We start from the raw sequence: 23365 nt of genomic DNA, 5'->3' as shown, positions 1-23365 counted from the left end.
TTTTTTTGCGGTACGCGGGCCTCTCACTGTTGTGGCCTCTCCCGTTGCAGAGCACAGGCTCTGGACGCTCAGGCTCAGCGGCCATGGCTCACGGGCCTAGCCGCTCCGCGGCATGTGGGGTCTTCCCAGACCGGGGCATGAACCCGTGTCCCCTGCATCGGCAGGTGGACTCTCAACCACTGTGCCACCGGGGAAGCCCCTGGAAGCACAGATTCTTAACCACTGGACCTTCAGGAAAGTCCCAAAGAGTTGTTTTTGTTTTTTCAGTTTGTTTTTGTTTGGTTTTGTTTTTGCCACACTGCACGGCTTGTGGGATCTTAGTTCCCTGACCAGGGATTGAACCTGGGGCCTCAGCAGTGAAAGCACTAAGTCCTAACCACTGGACCGCCAGGGAACTCCCACAAAGGGGTATTTTTAAAGCCATCAGCGACCCCAAGGAACACCCAGGACTTCTCTGGTGCTGAAATTCATTCAGGGATGTGGCCTGGGTGAGTATAAAGAGGGTCTGGGTAGACATATGGGGTGGCATTCCCCAAACTGCTGGGTAAAGAGGCACCCACCTCCTCCATGTACTCAGGCTCCGAGGCGGACGCGTCCCAGCGGTTGTTCAGGATGAAGATGTTAGGGCGGGACAAGCGCTCGCTCACCTTGTGGAAGAACTGCTTTTCCTGGATGCGGGGGAAGACCTCAGTGGGGGAGGAGCTGTGCCAGCCGAGGCCCTGCCAGCCCGCCCACTCAGCTGGGTCCTCAGAGTGTGGGAAAAGGCGGAGGAGGGGTTACCGTCTGCATCAGGGTGGACTCTGAGTTGGCCACCAGCACGAACACATCGGCGTCCAGGCAAAACTTGTCAATCCAGCTGTCCAGCTCTGTGGTGACATCGATGCCAGGGCTAGAGGCGACAAGGATAAACTGTCACTGGACACACAGACCATGGGCCCCATTCTTCCTGCTCTGAACAGACCTAAGGCAGCCAGGCAAAGTAGGAGAAAGCTACAGAAGGGAGAGAAATTGGGCCTGGCCCTTATGGGAGGGATTTTTACTTTTCATCTCATATCCTTCCAGACTCTGAAAATGTGGTTTTTGCCATACGCATCTATCACTTTTATAAAAACATAATGATCTGAATTTTACTTTGGGGGTATACAATTAAGGTAAAGCTCTGTATTTATGTGAGTCTGGCAAGCACCCTAGTACCGCACTTCTTGGTATAGTTACAGCCTGTCCACAAAGCAGGAGCAAAGTGTTCCTTTGAGAAAAATAAAATACAACATGGACCTCACCACCGCAAGCTCCATCGCCCCCCGCCCCCAATAAACACACTAATGTTGGGCTGAGGCTGAGAACCTTCCCAACTTTTGAGCATCCTCCCTATCCCTCTTTACAGGCCATCACTGGGACATCTTCAGGGCCCTGACGCCTGCCCAGGGATACAGTAACCAGACCCTGGAGGAAATCCAAGAGGCAGGAAGATTTGGTTGAGCCAGTTTGAAAAGCAATACTTAAGCAGAGCAACAACAGGACCTAGGGGATCCTGGCCTGGATGATCCAGAAATGGAAATCTGGTGCCCTCCCAGTTTGGACCTCCTAGGGAGGCACCTTCCCTCTTACCTGTCCATTAGCACAAGGTCATCTTTGAGAAGCGGACACTTGGAGTTGGGCCACATCACACTCACCAGGCTGCCGGCATGCAGCTGCTCGTCCTGGTGAAGGGCGTGGGCCAGCTGGTTCACAGTCTGATGGGGGAGAAGGGAAAGAAAGATCAGGGCTGAGGAAGAGCCTCCAGCGTGGAGATTTCCAGTGCCTTGTGGCCACAGCACGATGGCCTGAGACTGCTGCCTGATCTGCTACGCCTTTTTCTTTCATTTCACACATAAAAAGTCAAGAGCTGGGAGCTGTCGATAAGAACCAACTATTCTTCACTTCTCTTTTGAGTTTCTTGGATGTTGTCCTAAAGCTGAGGGTTTTCTGCATTAGTTAATTCTTTATGAACCGAAATGAGCATCTGGCCCCAACCAAGAATGCAGCTGGCTCTCAGAAAAATGAAAACACACAAGCCCCGAGCTGACGTGTCAGAATCACAGAGCAAATGCAGGGATCGCTCTCTGGCAACGCGCCAAAGAACAAGGCACATATGCTCTTCATCACAAAGAGAAAAGGCCTGCCCAGCAATTCACAAGGACTGTGAATCCGGACTTCAGGCGCTCTGGCTTTCAGACCCTCCCTGAAGCTCTCGCAACTCCCAAGCAGCCAGGCTAGGACAGGGCCTCCCAGACTCCACCGCGGTGGAGGGCACTGCCTTCTCCTTAGAGCTTCCAGTGGTCCTGGCACAGGGCATGCGCTGGTTGGTCTAAGCCCGGATTTAACCAACCAGCACGCCCAGGGCTGAGAGCCGGGCCGGCGCTGTCCCCTCACCTTGACACTCCTCTTCTCCTCTGAGCCCTCCGTGAGGAGGAAGGCCTCGTGGCCATCTGTGCCCTCCACCCGCAGGAAGCAGTTGGTGGTGTGGCCGATCCCGGAGGGCAGCACTTTGTCCCAGAGCATGGCATTGATCACAGTGCTCTTCCCGTTGCTCGTCCTACGAGGAAATCCTGGCTGTCAGTGAAGCTACCGCTATCTGCGTCTCAGGCTGTCACTAAGTTACGGCCTGGAAGTCCAAAGTCTTGTCCTCCACAGTGATGCGTGTGCCCAGACAGGCGGAGAGGGCTCTCTGTGTTTATGAAAATGCTGGACAAACACCGTGACCCGTGTCTGTGATGTGCTCCCGGTTCATCACAGCAAACCAGCCTACGAGGGGCTCCCTGGGTGTGGCGCTGGCACGCAGGCGCTCTCTGCCCTCAAGGGAGCCCACCACCGAGCTTGAGGCTCTCAGCATCACTCCGGAGATGACCTGTCTGACTCCGAGGGACAACCCACTCCTCCTCTTCTACTTGGAACCACTGACTCACCCCCGGGGTGTCTTCCTCAGTCTAAGTGACCTCAGCTGAAGGACCCCAAAGTCCCTGGTTTTCTACAAAAGGCCAATTTTGCTGCCTTCTCCCACCGTGCTCCCCCCAAACATGAAGCCCCACCTGTCAGCCCAGCTGATAAGGGGCCGCCACAGGGCAGGTCACTGTAGCGTCCCTGCCCAGCACACCCCTTTCTGACATTCTGGTTCTTGAAAACAGCTCTACTCCGCAGACTCATCTCTTCAGCTCACCAAAGCCAGGGCCACAGCTCTGAGGGGAGGACGCAAAATGACAGCCCAGAGGTCTGAGGGCCACCCCTGAGGTGATTAGGGGCAGGGGCAGCACAGTGCCAATTCCTCAGGCTACCACCGTGCGCACAGCATCCAACCGTCTGGGTGTCTTTTTTTTTTTTTCCTGTATTGGGCTTTACTTTTTTTAAAGGTGCTGTGGTGTAACAAGAAATATGTTCGGTCTTTGTCCCCAGTTCCTGGCACAGAGCTCCTAAAACCCTTGGAATTTCCTGAGTGGCAGGAGTGTCTTCAGTTACTCATAAGGAGCCCCTGTTGGGTACACCTGTTTACGCTAGTGAGGTGACTCAGTTGGGGCCCCCAGGCAGCCTCAGCATGGGCTGGTCACCAGAAAGACCAAGTGATAAGAGGGTTGGGACTTTCAGCCCCACCCACTGACCTCCAGGAAAAGGAAGGAGGGTGCTGTGGATTAAGCTCCACAAAATCTCTTGAACAATGAGAACTGATGAGCTTCAGGGTGGAAGGCAGTGCACCTCAGTTCCACAGGGACAGAAGCTCCTGTGCTCAGGACCCTCCCAGACCTCACCCTGTGTACCTCTTCACCTGTATCCCTTACAGTATCCCATATTTATATACTAACCAGTAAATGTAAGTAAATGTTTCCCTGAGCTCTGTGAGCCACTCTAGCAAATTAAGAGGAGGAAGTCGTGGGAACCTCTGATCTATAGCCAGTGGGTCAGACGCCCAGGTTTCCAAATGGCACCTGAAGCAGGGGCGTCTTGAGAGACCGGGCTCTTAACCTGGGGGTCTGCCACTACCTCCAGGCAGCGTGTCAGAACTGAGTTCACTGTGTAGGCCACCCAGTCAGTGCCCACCGAGAACTGGAGAAGTCCTTGGTACTGTAGCAAACATTCCAGAGGTGCCTATCAGACCACAAAGTGTAACAAGAAGGATATCTGAGGGCTAAAAATATAAAGCACTTAGAAGAAAACATAGGGGAAAAGCCTCATGACACTGGGTTTGGCAATTTCTTAGATATGACATCAAAAGTATAGGCAAAAAAGTATACATAAATTGGACAATATCAAAATAAAATATTTCTGTGCATCACAGGACAGTTAACAGAGTAAAAAGGTGACGTATAGAATGAGAGAAAATATTTCTAAATCATATGTCTGATAAGGAATTAAATCCAGAACTCCTACAACTCAAAAAACAAAAAACAAAAAAACCACACCAAAATGACATTAAAAAAACCCCCAAACAACCCAATTTAAAAGTGGGCAAAGGACTTGAATAGACATTTCTCCAAGGAAGATATACAAATGGCCAACTAACATATGAAGAGCCACTCAACATCACTAATCACTAGGGAAATGCGAATATTGAAACTACAAGAGATACCACCTCACACCCTTTAGGACGGCTACTATCAAAAAAACAGAAAACAAGTATTGGGAGGATATGGAAAAACTGGAACCCCTGTGCACTGCTGATAGGAATTAAAATGGTGCAGTCGCTATGGAAAACAATATGGTGGGTAGTTCCTCAAAAAATTAAAAACAGGGGACTTCCCTGGCAGTCCAGTGGTTAGGACTCTGAGCTTTCACTGCAGGGGGCACAGGTTGGCACGGGTTCAATCCCTGATCGGGGAACTAAGATCCCGCATGCCGTGTAGCGCTGGCAAAAAAAAAAATTTTTTTTAAACAGAATGATCATATGGTCCAGCAATTCTACCTCTGGGTATATTCCCCAAAGAATTGAAAGCAGGGTCTCAAACAGATATTTGTGCACCCACATTCATAGCAGCATTATTCACAATAGCCAAAAAGTGGAAGCAACAAGTGTCCATCATGGATGAATGGATAAACACGATATGGTATATACATACAATGGAATATTGCTCAGCCTTAAAAAGGAAGGTATTCTGACAAATGCTGCAACATGGATGATTCTAGAGGACATTATACTGAGTGAAAGAAGCCAGTCACAAAAAAATACTGTGTGATCCCAGTTACCTGAGGCACCTCGAGTAGTCAGACTCATAGAGACAGGAAGGAGAATGGTGGTTGCCAGGGGGGTGGGGAGAGGGGAACGGGAGTTGTCACTTAATGGGCAGAGTTTCAATTTTCCAAGGGGAAGAAGTTCTGGAGGTGGATGGTGGTGATGGTTGTACAACAACGTGAATGTACTTAACAAAACTGAACCGTACACTTAAGAATGGGTACGATGGTAAATTTTACATTACGTGTATTTAACCGCAGTTACAAATAAAGAAATAAGAAGGAGAGCACTGAACTCTGAAGCATGCCAGCTGCTTCTCTGCCTTGGGGCCCTCAGGCTGTGATTCCACACAAAGTGCCTGCCTTCCTGCCTGCCCCCCGCTGGGAAGAAAGAAGGTATGAGGGCTTTGAGACTCACCGGCCAAAAAAAGCCACTTTCATGTGCCGCCGGGCCAGCACCTCGCTGATGCCCCTCACTTTGGACAGGTAACCTCTGACGTCCAGAACCTGTTCTTCTGTCGTAACAGGGTCCAGTTCCGCATTCCTGTAGGTGTCTGGAGGTGGAGATTGAAAATGGCTCACCCCACGGTCAGAGTCCCACAGTCACAAGTCTGGAAGGCAGGGTCCACCACCACGGCTCCCTGCTACTCCCTACTGTGGGCCGCAGTGCAGTGAAGAACACGGCTTGGGGGGCTTCCCTGGCGGTCCAGTGGTTAAGACTCCAAGCTTCCACTGCAGGCGGTGTGGGTTAGATCCTTGGTGGGAGGTCTAAGATCCCGCAGGCCGCGCAGCCAGAAAACAAAGAACACAGCTTGGGAGCAAGACTGCCTGGATCCCAGTGCAAGAAGTGCTGGTTCTCACCTCTTCCTGGCTCTTTGTGACCCCAGGCAAATGAACCTTCCTGGTCTTAGTTTCCTCACCCTTAAAACACAGCACCTACTTCATGTGACTAGTGAAAGGATTAAATGGATTAAAACACAAAATCACCAGGAATGGGGGCAGGTACCTAATGAAGTTATATGTTTTTTACTTAACAAATACTTACCAAGTTCTCACTATACGCCAGACACTGTTCTGACCACTTTTTTTTTTTAATTTTTATTTATTTATTTTTGGCTATGTTGGGTCTTTGTTGCTGGGTGCGGGCTTTCTCTAGTTGCAGCGAGTGGGGGCTACTCTGTTGTGGTGCGCGGGCTTCTCATTGCAGTGGCTTCTCTTGCTGCGGAGCATGAGCTCTAGGCGTGCGGGCTTCAGTAGTTGTGGCTCGTGGGCTCTAGAGAGCGGGCTCAGTAGTTGTGGCTCAGGGGCTTAGTTGCTCCGCTGTATGCGGGGTCTTCCTGGATCAGGGCTCGAACCCGTGTCCGCTGTATTGGCAGGTGGGTTCTTAACCACTGCGCCACCAGGGAAGCCCCTGATCACTTTTCAAATACATTCTCATTTAATCCACGGCATGTACCCATCAGAGTTAGCAGATGGCAGAGCTGGGATTGGGACCGGGTCCCTGTGCACCTTCATGAGGCCCTGCCTGCTCTGGCCCCGCTCACTGCTCCAGCCAGGTCTTGGGCACCCGCTGCCTCGCATGCTGCCTCACCACATCCCCACACTCGCCACTGCTCTGGGCTTTGCTCAGTGCTTCCCCATGCCCCTCCCCCACTCTGAAGAACTAATGCACCGCCTCAGGGTGCCTGGCTCTTTCCCACTTAGCCTGCCCTGACCGCCCCTGAGTCTGGTCCCCTTGTTTATGCTCCCACAGCACCCTGTACTTCTCCTATCTTAGCCCTTATCTCACCACAGGGTAACCGCCTAGCTCACCTGTCTGCACCACCTACCACATGAAGGCCAAGCTGTCTGATCCCAGCACCCAGCGCTCAGCAGGTGCACAGTGTTCACTAAGCAAACAGATACTAGGATCACTGCATTGCTTCTTCCCAGGGCCCTTGACAGGCAGGTGGATAACATACGATGACAGATGGGAGCAACTGAGCAAGATCCTGACCCCATCCCATCTAGTACTTGCACGAGGAAGGTCATGAGCTGGCTGGACAGCAGATGGGTGTTTGCCCCTCAGCACACTCTTGCTGCAATGGACTAAATGTTTATGTGCCCCTATGTGATGACGGTATGATGGTACAGCTGACCCCTGAACAACACGGGGGTTAGGGCGCCGACTCTCCACACAGTCAAAACTCAGCATGTAATTTAGTCAGCCCTCCATATCCACGGTTCTGCATCCACAGATTCACCCATGGATTCTGTACTACTATATAGTATTTGCTATTGAAAACAATCCACATATAAGTGGATCCGCGCAGTTCAAACTCATGTTATTCGAGAGTCAACTGTATATAGAGATGGAGACCCCATGCCTGGGATTAGTGCCCTTACAAAAGAGACCCAAAGAGCTAGCCAGCCCCTCCTGCCGTGTGGTTACATGTGATGATACAGAGAAAAGACAGCAGTCTAGGAAGCTGGTCCTCGCCAGACACCAAATCTGCTGATACCTTGATCTTGGGCTTCCCAGCCTCCCAAACTGTGAGAAATAAATTTTTGTTGTTTACAAGCCACCCAGTCTACGGTATTTCTGTTACAGCCTCCCAAACAGACTAAGGCACTTGTGAACCACTGGGCTGATAGGCCCCAGCACGGAGAGCACTCCCACAGCATCCAGAGCACGGCAAGCGCATTTCAGAGATGCCCAGTGAGTTTCCCCCGCAGCTGGTGCCACGAAAGGAAGTGAGCAAACCAACAAGACCTCCCCACATCCACTGGTCACCCCCTACTCAGACCCATCAACATTCTTCCCTTATGTGGGCACCTGGGTGTGGCCTCTGGAATGCGCCCCAGAGGAAGCTGGCTCTTAAGCCTGTGGCTACATTTAAAAGAAACAGGCAGTAGGCCAACAAGCTCTTGTCACCTGCCCTTTAGAGAACAGTCCCAAGGCAGTAGCCGTCCCCTTCCCTGGCCAGGACAATCCCAAATACACCTCAGGATGGGTCCAGTGCTTTCCCTTCTAGTCCGCCAATACGAGTGGCTCCATATTTTCACAAAAAGAGAAACCAAAACACCCACTCCTGATGCCATCACACAAACACCTTCATTATTAAGCACGTGCTTGTCCACAGAACCATCTGAGTGAGTCAGAGCATCACAGAGGGTTAGTCTGGGCTCTGGCGGGACAGGGGCCTGGTCTGTCCCATCTCTGCAGGCACAGGGCCAGGCACACCAGAACTATTGCTAAACAAACAGATAATAAACTGGAATAATTACAACCACCAATCTTATAACCCTGAAATTCGAATTTTTAAATGTAACACATACTTTGGGAACGCCTCTCTTGCTTCAAGCACCACGTTGAGGGCAGGGCATAAAGAGTCCATTCTTAGTCTATTCAGGCTGCTCGAACAAAATACCATGACTGGGTGGCTTAGACACGACAGAAATGTATTGCTCACAGTGCTGGTGGCTGGAAGTCTCGGATCAGGGTGCCAGCCTGGTCAGGTGAGGGCCCTCTTCCAGGTGGCAGATTTCTTGTTGTATCCTCAAGTGGCGGAAGGGGGCGAGGGAGCTTTGTGGGGTCTCCTTTATAAGAGCACTAATCTCATTCATGAGGGCTCCACCCTCGTGACATAATCCCCTCCCAAAGGCCCTACATCCTCACACCAACACTTTGGGCCTCAGGATTCCAACATGTGAACGTGGAGGGACACACAGTTACACCATATAGCACTGGAACTATTTCCTTTCCTTACAGGGAGCCTACAGTAGCAGCCTGACATGTAGCCCAGCCAGAAGCCAAGGTGCCCCAGTGGAAGCAGAGCGTGGACAGCAGTGTGACCCAGGGGCATTCCCATTGAGCTTTTAGGGTTCTGCAGACTAGAATTTGGAAACCCCTGGTCTCACCTGAGCCCCTCTTTCACAAATGAGGAAACCAAGGACAGATAAGGTTCAGCTACTGGGTCTTCACTGACAATCCCAGGACCTAGAGCCAAGGTGTACCTTCTAGAGAGGGAGTCTGAGAAGCCAGTGGCTGGAGTTGGTGCTCAGACCTAGTGGGGCCCTGGGAACCAGTCCTTCCCTGCTGACAGAGCAGGGATTAGAGGTTGGGCTCAAACTAGTAACTAGAGGAAAAGGTACTGGTGACACAAGTTTCTTATTCATAGTCCTGTTGTCTAAAAATATCAGTGAGAGAACACCCTGGTCGGAACAACCAACACCCAGACAGTGCCCGGACTGATGGCAGCCAGACCGGGCCAAGGAAAACACCTGGGCTTTGGAGTCAGAGACATCCGGGTAAAGGCCGCTGTGTCACTTACAAGGTATCAAACAATTCTCAAAACCTCAATCTGCTTGTCTCTTAGATGAGGATACGATTCACCTACCCCTCGTGACTAAATGGAACAGAGTTCGTAGAATTCTTCAGTGATAGGTCCCTTGCTTTCCTGGCCCAATCTCCCCGGAGTCCAATTCCATGATTCCAAGAGCAGAGCACCACTGAAGGTGACAACCCATCTGGTCATGAGCTCCTCAAGAGCAGGGCTGTACCTCCCCATCCCCAAATCCTGCCACCTAAATATTGAAGCTGACAGGAGTGGGCCTGGCTGAGTGGGGTGCCTGTCTCACCTTCAAGGAAGGTGGCGCTCTCCTGGATGTAGGCCCCCAGCTGCTCAAAAATGCCATTGATCTTCTTCTTGGCGGTGACAAAGTGCTTGAGTGGGGAAGCATTCACTTCAGCCATGTGTCTCTTATCCTTCTTGACTGTGATGATGGAGCTGCATCGAGAGAAGAGCAGGGACATCGCGCTGCAAGAGAAAGAAGACACGTGAGCGAACCCAGGGACACCCAGCCCAGGACGTTCTGCCGGCATGCAGCGGGGTGCAGCAGGGGGACGGGCACCAGCTTGAGGGTCCATCCAGAACATGGGCCCTCCAGGACTAGATCAGGGACAGCAAGATCAGAACCAGCACCTCAAGAGTAGGAAGGGACCACCTGGGCCTGTCTCCATGTCACACAGTGTGGGCACCCAGGGCCCTGAGCTCAGGTCTAGCGCTGGCTGTTCCCTGCCTGGTGAACAGGGACAGGCCTGCCCTCCCCATTTCAGAGAGAGACAGAGGGGAACCACAAGGTAACACACAGAGAAGCCCTCCTCCTAGTCTTATGCAGAAAAGAGTGACAGAAATCTCACTTATTTCCTATACATCACCCCCCTGAGAAAAAGCGCTGAATATTGAAAGCAGTGACAGCATAGTGACACTCAAGGTCAGGCCCTCCCACCACCCTGCCCTGGCTACTCTGCTGTTCGGTCCTGATGGCCTTAACTCCTAAAAGGTTTTTGGTTTTATTTCCGGTCGCTGGGGAGGGTGGAGGCGTGGATGGCAAGGAAGGGTGATCTTCAAATGAGAGAGGCCTACTTCGACAATTTACTTAAAAGCGTTCACCGTTCTCTTTTCATTTTAAATGTGTACACTGTAGAAAATGTGGAAACTAAAGGAAAAAAAATCCACAACCCCACCATTCTGTGACAGGCACTATTAACATTTGCTTATCATCACGGTCTGTTTTTGTGTGGGTAGCTCTCCTGCTCTTATTCAATCACACACACATCTTTGCAGGCTCTTTTTCTTCATGTGGCAATAACATGCGAGGGGCCGTGAGGCTTAACTCCAAAGCCCTAGAGATCTTTGCTCAAAGTCAAAAGAGGGAGACAGACCAGAGAAGGCGGTCCCCAGATGTGGCTGGGCATCCCTGGATCGTTCCTCAGAGTTCCCAGCTCACACAGTGCCATTTCTTCAGTAGAGCCCTCAGACGCTGGGAAGTCACAGGGAAAAGGCCCTTCTGAGGATGAGGGGAGTGTGCACAGCTGTGTGTGCCCGGTTCTGCCCTCCTCAACACCCAGCAATTTCTTGTCGGCCCCTCCCACCCCAGCCACCCTAATCACACCGCTCTCCACCAGACCCGGCACTCGCTCTAGCTGGGAAATGACAGCGCATTGCCCACGAGTGAACATACACGAGAAACTGCCAAAGCGCGTTGAACCAGTTCCTGAGAAGCAGAAAGAACATCTGGAACAAATGCATAATAACTGAAAAGTGGCCCTTAGGAACTAACCATCCCAAAGGGTGGGCAGAAAGAGAGACACACAGGGAAATGGGGACCCACAGGTTTTGCCTAAACCTACCAATTATTTTGCGCTGTTCCTGATTTCTGGGGAGATGAGAGAGGAAAGTGTGTGTCCTTCCTCCCCAGGAATACACCACAGCTGGGAGATTTTCTAAGCATGGAGCCCACGTGTCAAAGGCTGAAATAAGAAAGACAGCAGAGCTCTGAGAAGGGGAACTAGGAAGAAGATACCACTGGTTCCTCCAAAGCAGAAAAGGAGAGTACACTGAAATCAGGCTTACTGTGGCCCAGCAGGAAAGACTCTTAGAGAAACAGGGGATATGTGTAAGCAGAAGAGGAAAGTCACCGAAAGGAGAAGTGGGTCTGGGATGGCATGATGTAGCTAGCATTATAGATAGATTCTGGAATCAGAGAGCTGGGTTCAAATCGTGACTGTACTATTTCTCGGCTGTTTAAACCTCAGATGCTTGGATTCGTCACATGTACAAGCATGATATCACGTAGACCGTGAGAAGATTAAAGCTGATATGGCACGAACTCAAAGGTAGTTTTACATGTTGTAAAACAACAAGAGTAATAAACTCCACCAGCAAGATCACAAGACTTCCCCCTGGAATAACCAACCTTCAGGGGAGGGCAGAGGCAACTCCCCCACCAGCACACCCACAGCTGCCCGACGGCTGACGGCTGCCATGGGGATTGAGGACACAGGTCAGCTCAGGGGTGAGGCTCCGCAGTGCCCCGCCCCAGAAGTGACTTGCTTGCAGGCAGCAAGTTCTCAGAGATCAGCTGGGCTTTTAGATGCAAGTGCTTTCAAATTCTGGTCATTGTTTTCAAGTCCAAAGGGTATGACACCAAAGGCGTTAGTGTTCAGTAAATGCAAGATTTAAAAGCATACACACTAGGTAAAGCTTAGTGCTTCAAGGTTACCTGGTCTGCTCAGAGTGCAGCCCATCCAGGTGCTGCCCTGCTCTCACATTCCCCAGCCTGCAGCTGCACGTCCCAAACCACCAACGCCTCCAAACTGCTTTCTCTGCCTCTGTTCGTGCCTGAGCTGAGATTCCATGTTCGTGTTACACATGTTGCTTTCAGCCTGGAATCCTCTTTCCTTATTCACCCATTTGGCCTACTCCTCCTGTCCTTCTAGACCCAGCTCTAGTGTCACCCCCTCCATGAAGCCTTCCTTGACATCTCTGTGGAGGCCATGCAACCTTACCAGACTTTTGGCTTTTTTTTTTTTGTCATACTTTCTGTCTAATCTGTGAGCTTCTAGAAAGCCAGTCTCTAATACACAGCAGTGACCTATTTCCATTTCTACTTTCCTCCCCTACAACTGTAAGAGACATGGTTTGAGACAGTGAATGCCCCTGAAGGGGATTACCTTCCTACCCTCCCAATCCTGGAATACATACATGTACTTTTTTCTTAAAAAGCAGCCTTTGGCTAAGTATCTGTTTCTTAGTATTTGGAGTTCAGTGAGTCAAGAGAATTAAACAAATCTTTCAGATTCCAGAATGTAATCCTTCCAAAGAGCAAGCAGGGTATACATACGTGCACAAACGGACCACAGTTGCAAATACACACACACAAGCCAAGATAGGGCCCCAGCTATCTTGGGGTTCCACCTGCTGGCTTCCTATGCGTCCAGAGCTGGGGGAAACAGCTGGTTCCTGTTCCTCCTCTGGAAAGCCCTGACAGCCCCTACTTTACCACAGGGCTCACAGCAGGCATGCACAGCCAGTCCCCCAAGCACAGCTGGGCCAGAGTTGAGCTCCGGTATCAGCTATACACTAAGTGGCACGCTTCAAGCTGTTGTGACCGCCTCAAAGTGCTCTTGAGGTCATGGTTTTGGAGAGTTTACGGCAGCATTTCCCAAAGCGTGGTCCACAGAACTGCAGTGGACAAAAATGATCCCATAGCAGAATCAATTTGTAAAACACTATATGCTACAGTCCCCCTCCACTGGAGTACACGAGCACAGCAAAGACTTTGGGAAGGAAGGCCTGTTTAACTGTATTTAACACAGCATTTCACAAATTTATCTGAAGAAACCCTTCTTCTATGTCACAGTGTTTAAAACCCTGAGGGTCATACTTTGGGAAAAGCCTCATTTATCCTAGTAGTCTCCCACTCCCACCCCAAAAAAGTGCTGGGGACACAATATTAACAGATATTAACCTAAGACCAGAACCAAACCCAATTCTAAACTGCTATTAGGGACTTTCCTGCCGGTCCAGTGGTTAAGACTCCATGTTCCCAACGCAGGGGGCATGGGTTCAATCCCTGGTCAGGGAACTAAGATCCCACATAATGCAGCCAAAAAAAAAAAAAAAAAAAAAAATTAACAGCTATTAGCACTCCCAGGTACTGAAAAGCTCTGCCTCAACCTAGGCTATTAGTTAAAGAGGATTAAGTGCCTTGGGTATAGGGATAGCAAACACACCACAAGGTGTGTGTGGATCCCAGGCACAGTCCCTGAATCCACACCACCTCTTTACCCAGTTTCATGCACAGCAACTCCTAGCAGGGAATATAAAATGGATCCACGGATTGTCTGCTGGCACACTGGAACAGAGGAAAAGCCGAGAAACTGAAACAAAAGAGCATGCAGGGCAAAGGGGCAGAGGAGACTCTTAGAAGAGCTGTGATAAGGAGCCAACGAGCCAACTTCTGCTGGGTGGAGAGGGGGCGGGAGGAGCCAGCACAGCAGAGAACAAACTTGGGAGACAGAGACTCATTCTTCCGGGAGCCCAGAGAGCCCAGTCACCTTCTGAACAGTCAATCTTTAAACGGGCTCTCTCGGCAACCAGTGAAATCCTCCATGGAAGGTGAAAGGAACTACAGTTCTTTCCAACATGGGTTGGAACGCTCCAGCTCTGTGCAGAGATGACCCCATCCAAGAGACTTGCTGCTGGATGGCCAGCAGAGTACACCCCTTTCCACTCCACCCAGATCCAGGGTGCCAGATGTGACAACCACCCCACTTACTTTATGGATGGTGAGAGACCTTCACAGGGTGGGCATCATGGACATGGCTGGAGTCAAAAAGATGAAAAGAATCTGAGTTCTCCTCTGTTCTGTCTCAGGTTGAGGCTGGCTACTGATTGTGTTGACTCCACCAATTCTGAGTTATTGGAAAGGAAAAGGGACATGTCAACAGGGCAGGAAAAAAAAAAAAAGATGCCAAAGAAGTCTAATCAGGTTTAAAAGCCAAACAAACTCATCCCCGAGGGAAGCTTACTCACTGAGGTATTGGGGTGGTATGTGAGAAAGTGCCCTGGGGAAAAACACAACACACAGGTGCGAGGCCAAGCCCGGGTGTGCACAAACACGTGTTAAGACATGTGCTGGTGAGAAGCAGAGACCCTGGTAAAGGCACATCCAGAGGGGTGACAGGAGGGGGCAGAACCAGGTCAAGGACTGGGCTTGAGGACTGTGGCACTGAGGATTAGAGACGGGAAGGTGGAGTTGAGAGAGACAAGTGAAACTTACTGAAAGCCTCTATCTGCCAGATGCTGTAAAATATCCTACTTAATTCTCAATTCCATGGTGCAAAGAGAGGCTTGGAATACTTCAGAGATTTATGGACTGCTAGTTAAGTGGCCAAGCTGGGAACTGAGATATCACCTCCCGTTGACTGTAAAGCTCACTTATTTTCAATTATTGGAAGCTGCCTTACCCGATCCTTGAGGATGGGAAGGGTGACAGAGCCCTTTCTGGGAGGAGAGAAAGAGAGTAAATAGAGAAATTAAAGAAACAGGGCAATCAAGGCTTAAAACAGACGTGAATGGGCAGTTTTGGCTTCAAGCATCCAAGCAGCTAATTATTCGACATTTTCTGTCTGCCCTCTGTGTGTGTGTGCTAGGCGCTAGAGTTAGAGATGGATAAAAAACAGTCCCTGCCCTCACGGGGGCTTACCGTCCATTGAGAAGCCAAACAAGAGACAACAGTGCGAGAGCAAGAAATGCCCAAATTTGGGGAAGTCAGAGCAGGGCGCCTACGGTGATGAACGTTGGCACCTCTCGTGCTGAATAAGCGCAGGCAAATACAGAGAACTGGATGAGAAATGGGGAAAGGGCAGGGGTGGGATGTGGTGGCGAAGGGTGAGCAAGCGGGGGTGACAAGAAGCCTTAGGGGACCCCACACCCGAGTCCCGCGTCCCGCGTCCCGCCCCCTCCTGTCAGGGCCGCTGAGGGCCCGGCGGCGAGGCCGGAACGTGGGGACGCCCGCCGGCCCGGATCCTGAGCCCCCGGGAACGCGGCGTCTCACAGGCCCACGCCGGGGTACTCAGGTCTCGCCGTGCTGGCCCGGGCTGGGCCCCACCACCCAACGCGCTCGCCCTCTCACCTTCACCTTCCCGGCCTCCCGGTGGCCATCATAACCCCGACGTCACCAACACGCGCCCCCCGGGGACAGGCGGGAGGAGGAGGCAGGACGCGCGCGTCACCAGACGCCGCAGGCTCGCCGTTCTGGTCCCAGTGAGTCGGTGGACTCCGAGCTCAGCAGCTTCCACCCTACTAACGTTTATGGGTCAGGGGTCAGCTGGCTCAGCGCCTGGAGAGGCGCCTCAGCGATCTTATTCACCGCCCTGGCGTCCCAAGCCGATGACGTAAATTTCGGGAATCCCGCTGCATCATGGGGGCTGTAGTTCCGCCAGGCGCCGGTAAGGGCTGGGGTGGGCGGGGCCACGAGCTGTCAAGGGGAAAAGAAACCAAGGGCGTAGATTAGAAGTTCCCGCTCTTTCGTTTGTTGCCCCAGAGCCTGACCCCAAGGACCCTGTCTGCTCTGGAATCCAAGCTTGTGTTTGGTAATTTTAGACAAGAGCTCTCAAGAGTAAGACAGGAAGCAAGCCTGGGCCTGCCGCCCTTCAATTGACTTTGAGGAAGTAAGAACAGTAACAGTCCCTGAGCAGGCTACCTAACATACATCGTTTTGACCTTCACATTGGTCCCAGTTGGCTCAGAGGGGAGATTACCCCAGCTCACATATGGCAGCTTACTAGGCCTCCTTATGTGCCAGGCACTGGGACACCGCAGTAAACAGACTCCTGATGGCCTCAACAACAGCAGGGAAGGCTCCAAGCCTGCGCTCTCAGGTATGGTACCCCCCAGCCATGTGTGCTACGAGCTCCTGAAATGTGGCCAGTGCAAACTGAGATGTGTAAGACTCGGTAAGAAAAGGAATGTAAACAATCTCATTGATATTTTTGTATTGTAAAATGATAGTATTTTGGATAAATTGGGTTAAAAAATATATATTACTAAAATGAATTTCACTTGTCCATTTTACTGTTTAAAATGTGGCTACTAAAAAATCTAAAATTACATAAGTGGCTCCCTGTGATATTGTGGTTTATAATAAGAACTATATATTTGGTCTTTGTCTACTGTGCCTGGCACAAAGCTCCTAAAGCCCTGGTAATTACCTATATAAGAGCCATAGGGGCATCTTTTGTCATAATATTTAGTTTTGTCCTCAGTTTCTGAAACAGCTTCAGAGCTATTTAAATAAAGGTGAAATGAGTGTCTTTTTGTTATTCACACCTTTCAACCACACCTGAGTTTATGTTAATGAGACAACTTTTGAAAAACTCCTAAAGATGGGGGCTGGTTGCCAGGGGAACCCAACCACGTGATTAGAGGGTTGCAACTTTCAGCCTCACCACCCCTCTCAACCTCCTGAGAGAGGAGTTGGAGATTGACTTGATCACTAATGGCTGATGATTTAATCAACCGTGCCTATATTCTCAGTGAAAGAAAGGTTCTTGTCCATGGCAGAAAGAATTCAGAGATGAGACGGGGAGGTCAAGAAAGTAAATTGAGTATTTATTTAAGCAAAAGTACTCTTTCAAAGGGAGAGCAGGGAGACAGGTGAGGAGCTGCCCCGAGTTTTCTTGGCAAGCCGGTCATGTGGGGCGGAATATTCATTGCAGAAGGAAGGCTTGGGGGTCGTGTTCCCTGATTTTCATTCCAGCTCCACCTTCCCGAGGGGAGGAGGGATTTTTGTCCTTATATAACCCTTGATTGGAAGTGTCGTGGCGCCAGTGTATGATGGGTATTTCTTATCTGCAAGGCTAATTTTTATTGTAATGAGAGCATAATGAGCAAAAGGTTACAGCTGGACACCGGAGATTCCCACCTTTTCCCACCTTTCTTTGTCTGCCACCCCAGGATATGTGGTTTCTTGTCAGTCTGGAGGTTCCTGCTTTTCTCTGTCTGCCTGTGGACCCCAAGATGCATGGTTTCCTGCCATCTGGCCTGTGCTCCCCTTTCTCTGCTCACATCTAGCTACCTGCCTGTTTTTTTGGTGTATTTTTAAAAAAATAATTAATTGATTAATTTTATTTTTGGCTGCGTTGGGTCTTCGTTGCTGCGTGTGGGCTTTCGCTAGTTGCGGCCAGCAGGGGCTAGCAGGAGCTACTCTTCGTTGCGGTGCGTGGGCTTCTATTGTGGTGGCTTCTCTTGTTGTGGAGCATGGGCTGTAGGTGCATGGGCTTCAGTAGTTGTGGCACATGGGCTCAGTAGTTGTGGCTCATGGGCTCTAGAGCACAGGCTCAGTAGTTGTGGCACTTGGGCTCAGTTGCTCCATGGCATGTGGGATCTTCCCGGACCAGGGCTCAAGCCCATGTCCCCTGCATTGGCAGGCAGATTCTTAACCACTGTGCCACCAGGGAAGCCCTACCTTCCTGTTTTAACACCTACGTAATGAAGTCCTCATAAAAAGCCGTGAGCTATGGTCCAGAGAGCTTCCAGGCTGGTAAACAAGTGGAGGTGCTGGGAGGGTGTCGTGCCCAGAAAGAGCATGGTGGGCTTCCCTGGTGGCGCAGTGGTTAAGAATCTGCCTGCCACTGCAAGCGACATGGGTTCGAGCCCTGGTCTGGAAGATCCCACATGCCACGGAGCAGCTAAGCCCGTGCGCCACAACTACTGAGCCTGCGCTCCAGAGCCCACGAGCCACAACTACTGAGCCCACGTGCCACAACTACTGAAGCCCACGCGCCTACAGCCCATGCTCCGCAACAACATAAGCCACTGCAATGAGAAGCCTGAGCACTGCAACGAAGAGTAGCCCCTGCTCGCTGCAACTAGAGAAAGCCCACGTGCAGCAACAAAGACCCAATGCGGCCAAAAATAAATAAGTTTATTAAAAAAGAAAAGAAAGAGCATGGAAACTCCTCACTCCTTCCCACAGGCCTTGTCCTCTGCATCTCTTCCATCTAGCTGTTCCTAAGTGGTATCCCTTTATAATAAACTGGTAATCTAGTAAGTAAACTGTTTCCCTGAGTTCTCTGAGCCACTCTAGTAAATTAATCAAACTTCAGGAGGGGGTCATGGGAATCTGCAATTTATAAATGGTTCATCAGAAGCACAGGTGACAACCTGGACTTGCAATTGGCATTTGAAGTGGGTACGGTCTTGTGGGACTGAGCCCTTAACCTATGGGATCTGATGCTATCCCCAAGACAGCCTTTCTGTTTTCACTCAGAATTGGAGGACTGCTTGGTGTGGGAAAAACCCAGACACATTTGGTGACCAGAAGTGTCATTAAGTGGAGTATTGTGTGGAGTATAAGGAAAAACAATAGAGTTTTTCCTCTACACTAGGATTTATGGTTCACATTATTCAGTTGTACCTCGGTATCCGCAGGGGATTGGTTCCAGGACCCACCTGGAACACCAAAATCCTTCAGTGCTCAGGTCCCTTGTATAAAATGGCATAGAACAGCTCTTCCACATCCAAATACGTATTTGGATAAGGAAGGCCAACTTAATTCCTACTGGACTGCACTGCTTTATAACCATGGTAGAATCTTGCCTGCGGACACCTCAAGAGGCAAATCGTTAGCCTCTGGACCAACCAGCTTATCAGTTCCCAATGAGGTTGGTCAGAGGTAGCTGTCCCGCCCTTTCTGTGCTAAGTGAGCTAGTAGCCTCCCATCCTAAGAGTCAGACCCAAGACTGTGAGGCCACACTCAGACCCTGCCTCAGGGTGTGGCCAGGCCTCTGGATGTGGCACACACCGGGGCCTGTACTTGCTGCCTTGTAGAGCAGCTGTCTGTTTGCCTCCTCCAAGCTCCCTGGCCTCCCTAAGGGGACTGTCAATACTCCAAGGGCACGAAGTGAATTCCATTTCCCTTCTTCTGCAGAATCTTGCCCAGGTTAGGAGGAGGCCTGGAGGTTCTCCCCCTTAAACATCTGTCCTGTCCGTTCCCTCCTGCGAGCTCTGGCCTAGGCGCTGGTCACTTGCCTGGGCTGCTGCAGGAGCCTTGGAATCCATCCTCAGCCTCTAGTATGACCGTCCACCCAGCACCCTGCTTTCTCTCCGAAGCACTGCCTCAAGCTGTGAGGCCTCCAATGACAAGGCTCCCCTAGCTTGGCTGGTAGTGTGATTGTGAGGCTGCAGGGCAGGGGTGCGGTGCATTCACAGGACATCTTTTCCACATTACCTATTTCTATTTTGATGAACTTTTCCACGGTGGACATGAATTGCATTTATAATCAGAAAAAGGTTAACAGTGAAAAACAACCCTAAGACACACACACACACACACACACACACACACACACACACACACACGTATAGCACAGACCATCTCAGAAAGGACACCCAAGAAACTGATTAGGCATGGTCACTTCTGGGGAGAACTGGGAAGCCAGGGGTGAGAGATGGGAAAGAGATTAAGATTTGCACTGTTTGAATTCACCATGTTTTTTTTTTTTTTTTTGCGGTACGCGGGCCTCTCACTGTTGTGGCCTCTCCCGTTGCGGAGCACAGGCTCCGGACGCACAGGCTCAGCAGCCATGGCTCACGGGCCCGGCTGCTCCGCAGCATGTGGGATCTTCCCGGACCGGGGCACGAACCCGTGTCCCCTGCATCGGCAGGCGGACTCTCAACCACTGCACCACCAGGGAAGCCCCACCATGGTTTTTTTTGTTTTTTGTTTTTACCGGTACACGGGCCTCTCACTGTTGTGGCCTCTCCCATTGTGGAGCACAGGCTCCGGACGCGCAGGCTCAGCGGCCATGGCTCACGGGCCCAGCTGCTCCGCGGCATGTGGGATTTTCCCGGACCGGGGCACGAACCCATGTCCCCTGCATCGGCAGGCGGACTCTCAACCACTGTGCCACCAGGGAAGCCCATCACCATGGGTTTTTTAAACACAAAAACTTATCTTTAGAGGGGAGGGATAAATTAGGGATTTGGGATTAACACATACACAGCTACTGTAAATAAAATAGGTAAGCAACAAAGACCTAATGTATAGCACAGGGAACTATATTCAATATCTTGTAGTAACCTATAATGGAAAAGAATATACATATAACTGAATCACTTTGCTATATACCTGAAACATTGTAAATCAATACTTCAATTAAAAAAAATTTTTTTTAAAACTTATCTTAGTATATATATGCAAAACCCCTGAATGACTCCAATTAAATAAAGTCCAACTCTCCTTAGCCCGGGAAAATGGGTTTTGCAATCTGAGCCCCCTCCACCCCACCCACACGAGCCAACCTGCTTCTCAGATCCCACCTGTGCCTTCCCGGCTCTAGCCCTTGACTTAAAGAGTGTCTCTGCCTATTGGAAACCTCCTTCCCCTCCAAGGCCCAGCTTAAATGGCATCTGCTAGCAGGCTTCTCAGCCTCAGCTGAGGCTGATATTTGGGTCTGGGTAATTCTTTGCTGGGGGGCAGGGATGCCTTGCAGGATGTTTAGGAGCATCCCCGGCCCCTACTCACTAGTGCCAGCAGCATTCCACCCCGCTTCGCAGGGTGTGACAACCCCAAATCCCTTCAGACATTGCCAAATGCCCTTGGGGGCAAAATCACCTCAGGTGAGACACGTTGCTGGTCCCTCCTGTTCCCCACAGCAGTTCTTACAACCATTGTGGCATTTATCACACCGGTCCACACCGGGTCCACAGTGAACTGCATTTGGTTTTTTGTCCTCACCACTGATTACAGGATGCCTGGGGCGGGGCGGGGCGGGGGGGGGGGGCGGGCAGGGACCAGATTTCTGCTGAAATCATATTCAAATCCCTGTCCTTAGCACTTGTGTGACTTTAGGCCAATCACTTGGCTTCTCCAAGCCTACATTTCCTCATCTATAAAAAAGTGATGCTAGCCCCTACCCCAGAGGACTGCGTGCTGAGCTGGCCTGACATGCACGATGCCCAGCCCAGAGCAGGGACAGATAGAGGTTACTGCTTATTATTAATAAAGGCCCTGAAGTGTTATTGGTGCTACAAATCTGCCCAGGGTATGGTGGGGCAGAAGTTCACTGTTCCCTGACATTCATGTTTGCAAGAAGGGTGGTCAGCAAAGGCTTCGGAGGAGGGTGACACCAGATTCAGATCTTAAGAGATGACACAGTGTGCCCCAGGTAGCAGTGCCTGGCTTATACGGAGGATTTATGGAATATACAAAGGACATGGAGATCACATGTGACTGAGTGTGGGAAACACAAGTCACCCAATCTGCCTGCCCCAATATGCCAAGTCACCCACGGCCGGCCTTCCTTGCCAGTCGTGAGCTGTTAAAGTTTCTCCCTGCAGACATACACCCGCCCACCCCAGCATCTCCCACTCAGTGGTTTGAATGACCTTTAGTAGAAACTCTCCTGTTTCTGTCTGTCCCTCTCTCTGGAGGCATTCAGGACAGGGTGACGCAGTGCAGTGTCTGGACATACCACTCCCTGCTCTGCGCCCCCAGAAAGGGTCAAGCAGAGGATGGAGCTGTGGCCTCCGTGCATTTCCTGTCTCCCAGGAGGTTTCCTGAGTCACCGTCTCCAAGGGACAGAGTTTTGCTCTCATGATAGGAGCCAGGGAGGATGGGGCTTCAGCAGTCCCACGGTCAGGCTGGGGACTTGAGTCTGATCCAGGTCTCGGTGTCAACCCTGAAGCTTGAAGCAGAAGTCCTCGGGGCTGCAGCTCCGCTGGGGAGAAGCTCTGGGGCGTGGCTTCTCACCCCGAGAGTCTCTCTGGGCAGCTGGGTCAGCCCCTCTTCTGCTCAAGTGTTGCCCCTTGGAAGAAGCAGAGGAAGTGGGACTGGGTTTTTCAGGAAGAGGGATGGGAAAGGACGAGTTGCTACAAAGCAGTGGAAGCGAACAGTTTCTCCCGGGGCTGTGTCCAGAGCACCAGGAAGGTCCCAGCCAAGGAGGTGTGCTCTGCCTCTAGCCTGTGGCCCAGTCTCTCGGATGGCAGCTCCAAGAGCAATGAGAGGTCAAGAGCCTGGAGGCTGGACTGGTTCCCTGGGACCCCGAGGTCCCAGAGGCTGCTGGGCAATGGTTGTTGACAAAGAGGAAAAGGTCTGTGGTGGCCGGGCCGGGCCAATTAGGGATCGACGAAGGAGACTGCGATGTAGCGGGTGCCTTTGGTGGTGGGGAGCCCCTCGTGGTAGTGCGTGAGTCGCCCGGGGTGCATAAGAGTCCAGCCCTTCCGTGGGGCTCGGACGGAGCAGTTGTAGCGCAGGAACCGACAGCCTCCACCCTGGGAGACAAGAGGTGTCAGTTCCCCAACAGGAAGCACCAGTTCCCCAATGGGACGCTGGGCCCTTCCCCTACTACCCCCATTCTCCCATCTGAGCCATCACAGCCAAGGGGTTCTCAGCACAGCCTGCCTGGGGATGCCTTGCAGAGCGACGGCCATGAGCTGCCTAAGGAAGACACTCAGCAAAGAGCAAGGGATCCAGAGCACTGGCCTTGCAGGTAGGCAGCACTGGGCAGTGCCAACTAACTCTGTGACCAACCTGAACCTCAGTTTCCCCTTCTGGAAAATGGGCATCAAACTGTACAGGGTGGTAAGAATTAAATGAGATGATACTAGTAAGAGCTTAGGGCTCAGTTTCTCAACCTCAGCACTACGGACATTTTGGGCCAGATAATTCCCCGCCCCCCGTTTTTTTTTTTTTTTAATTGGGATAAATACACATAACATAAACTTTACCATCATAATCATTTTTAAGTGCACAGTGGTATTAAGTACTTTCACACTGCTGTACAGCTATCACCACCATGGGCCAGATAATTCTTTCTTACGGGGGGTGTCCTGGG

At 51.1% G+C, this 23365-nt stretch overlaps 2 protein-coding genes and 1 non-coding gene across 3 annotated transcripts in view; all 3 read right to left on the bottom strand.

The window, feature by feature from the left end:
* MFN2 (mitofusin 2) overlaps nucleotides 1-14441 on the bottom strand; it is a 24612-nt gene extending 10171 nt beyond the window's left edge. Inside the window, exons 1-7 of the mRNA XM_007463176.1 lie at nucleotides 14298-14441; nucleotides 9817-9995; nucleotides 5615-5750; nucleotides 2413-2575; nucleotides 1609-1733; nucleotides 781-889; nucleotides 561-668 (exon numbers count right to left, since the gene is read on the bottom strand). Coding sequence (XP_007463238.1) covers nucleotides 561-668; nucleotides 781-889; nucleotides 1609-1733; nucleotides 2413-2575; nucleotides 5615-5750; nucleotides 9817-9991 — 816 coding nt within the window. The 5' untranslated portion in view covers nucleotides 9992-9995; nucleotides 14298-14441. The remainder of the gene's footprint in view (nucleotides 1-560; nucleotides 669-780; nucleotides 890-1608; nucleotides 1734-2412; nucleotides 2576-5614; nucleotides 5751-9816; nucleotides 9996-14297) is intronic.
* Nucleotides 322-394, bottom strand: TRNAE-UUC (transfer RNA glutamic acid (anticodon UUC)). The gene has a single exon. It is a non-coding gene; the product is annotated as a tRNA-Glu (tRNA).
* Nucleotides 14442-21900: 7459 nt separating the features above from the next.
* Nucleotides 21901-23365, bottom strand: part of PLOD1 (procollagen-lysine,2-oxoglutarate 5-dioxygenase 1) — a 27821-nt gene continuing 26356 nt past the window's right edge. Inside the window, exon 19 of the mRNA XM_007463175.1 lies at nucleotides 21901-22802. Within this exon, the coding sequence (XP_007463237.1) occupies nucleotides 22647-22802 (156 nt within the window). The 3' untranslated portion in view covers nucleotides 21901-22646. The remainder of the gene's footprint in view (nucleotides 22803-23365) is intronic.

This window comes from Lipotes vexillifer, unplaced genomic scaffold, assembly GCF_000442215.2.
Source record: "Lipotes vexillifer unplaced genomic scaffold, Lipotes_vexillifer_v1.1 scaffold109, whole genome shotgun sequence".
NCBI classification, from domain to species: domain Eukaryota; kingdom Metazoa; phylum Chordata; class Mammalia; order Artiodactyla; family Lipotidae; genus Lipotes; species Lipotes vexillifer.
This window is presented reverse-complemented; position numbering and strand designations above follow the sequence as displayed.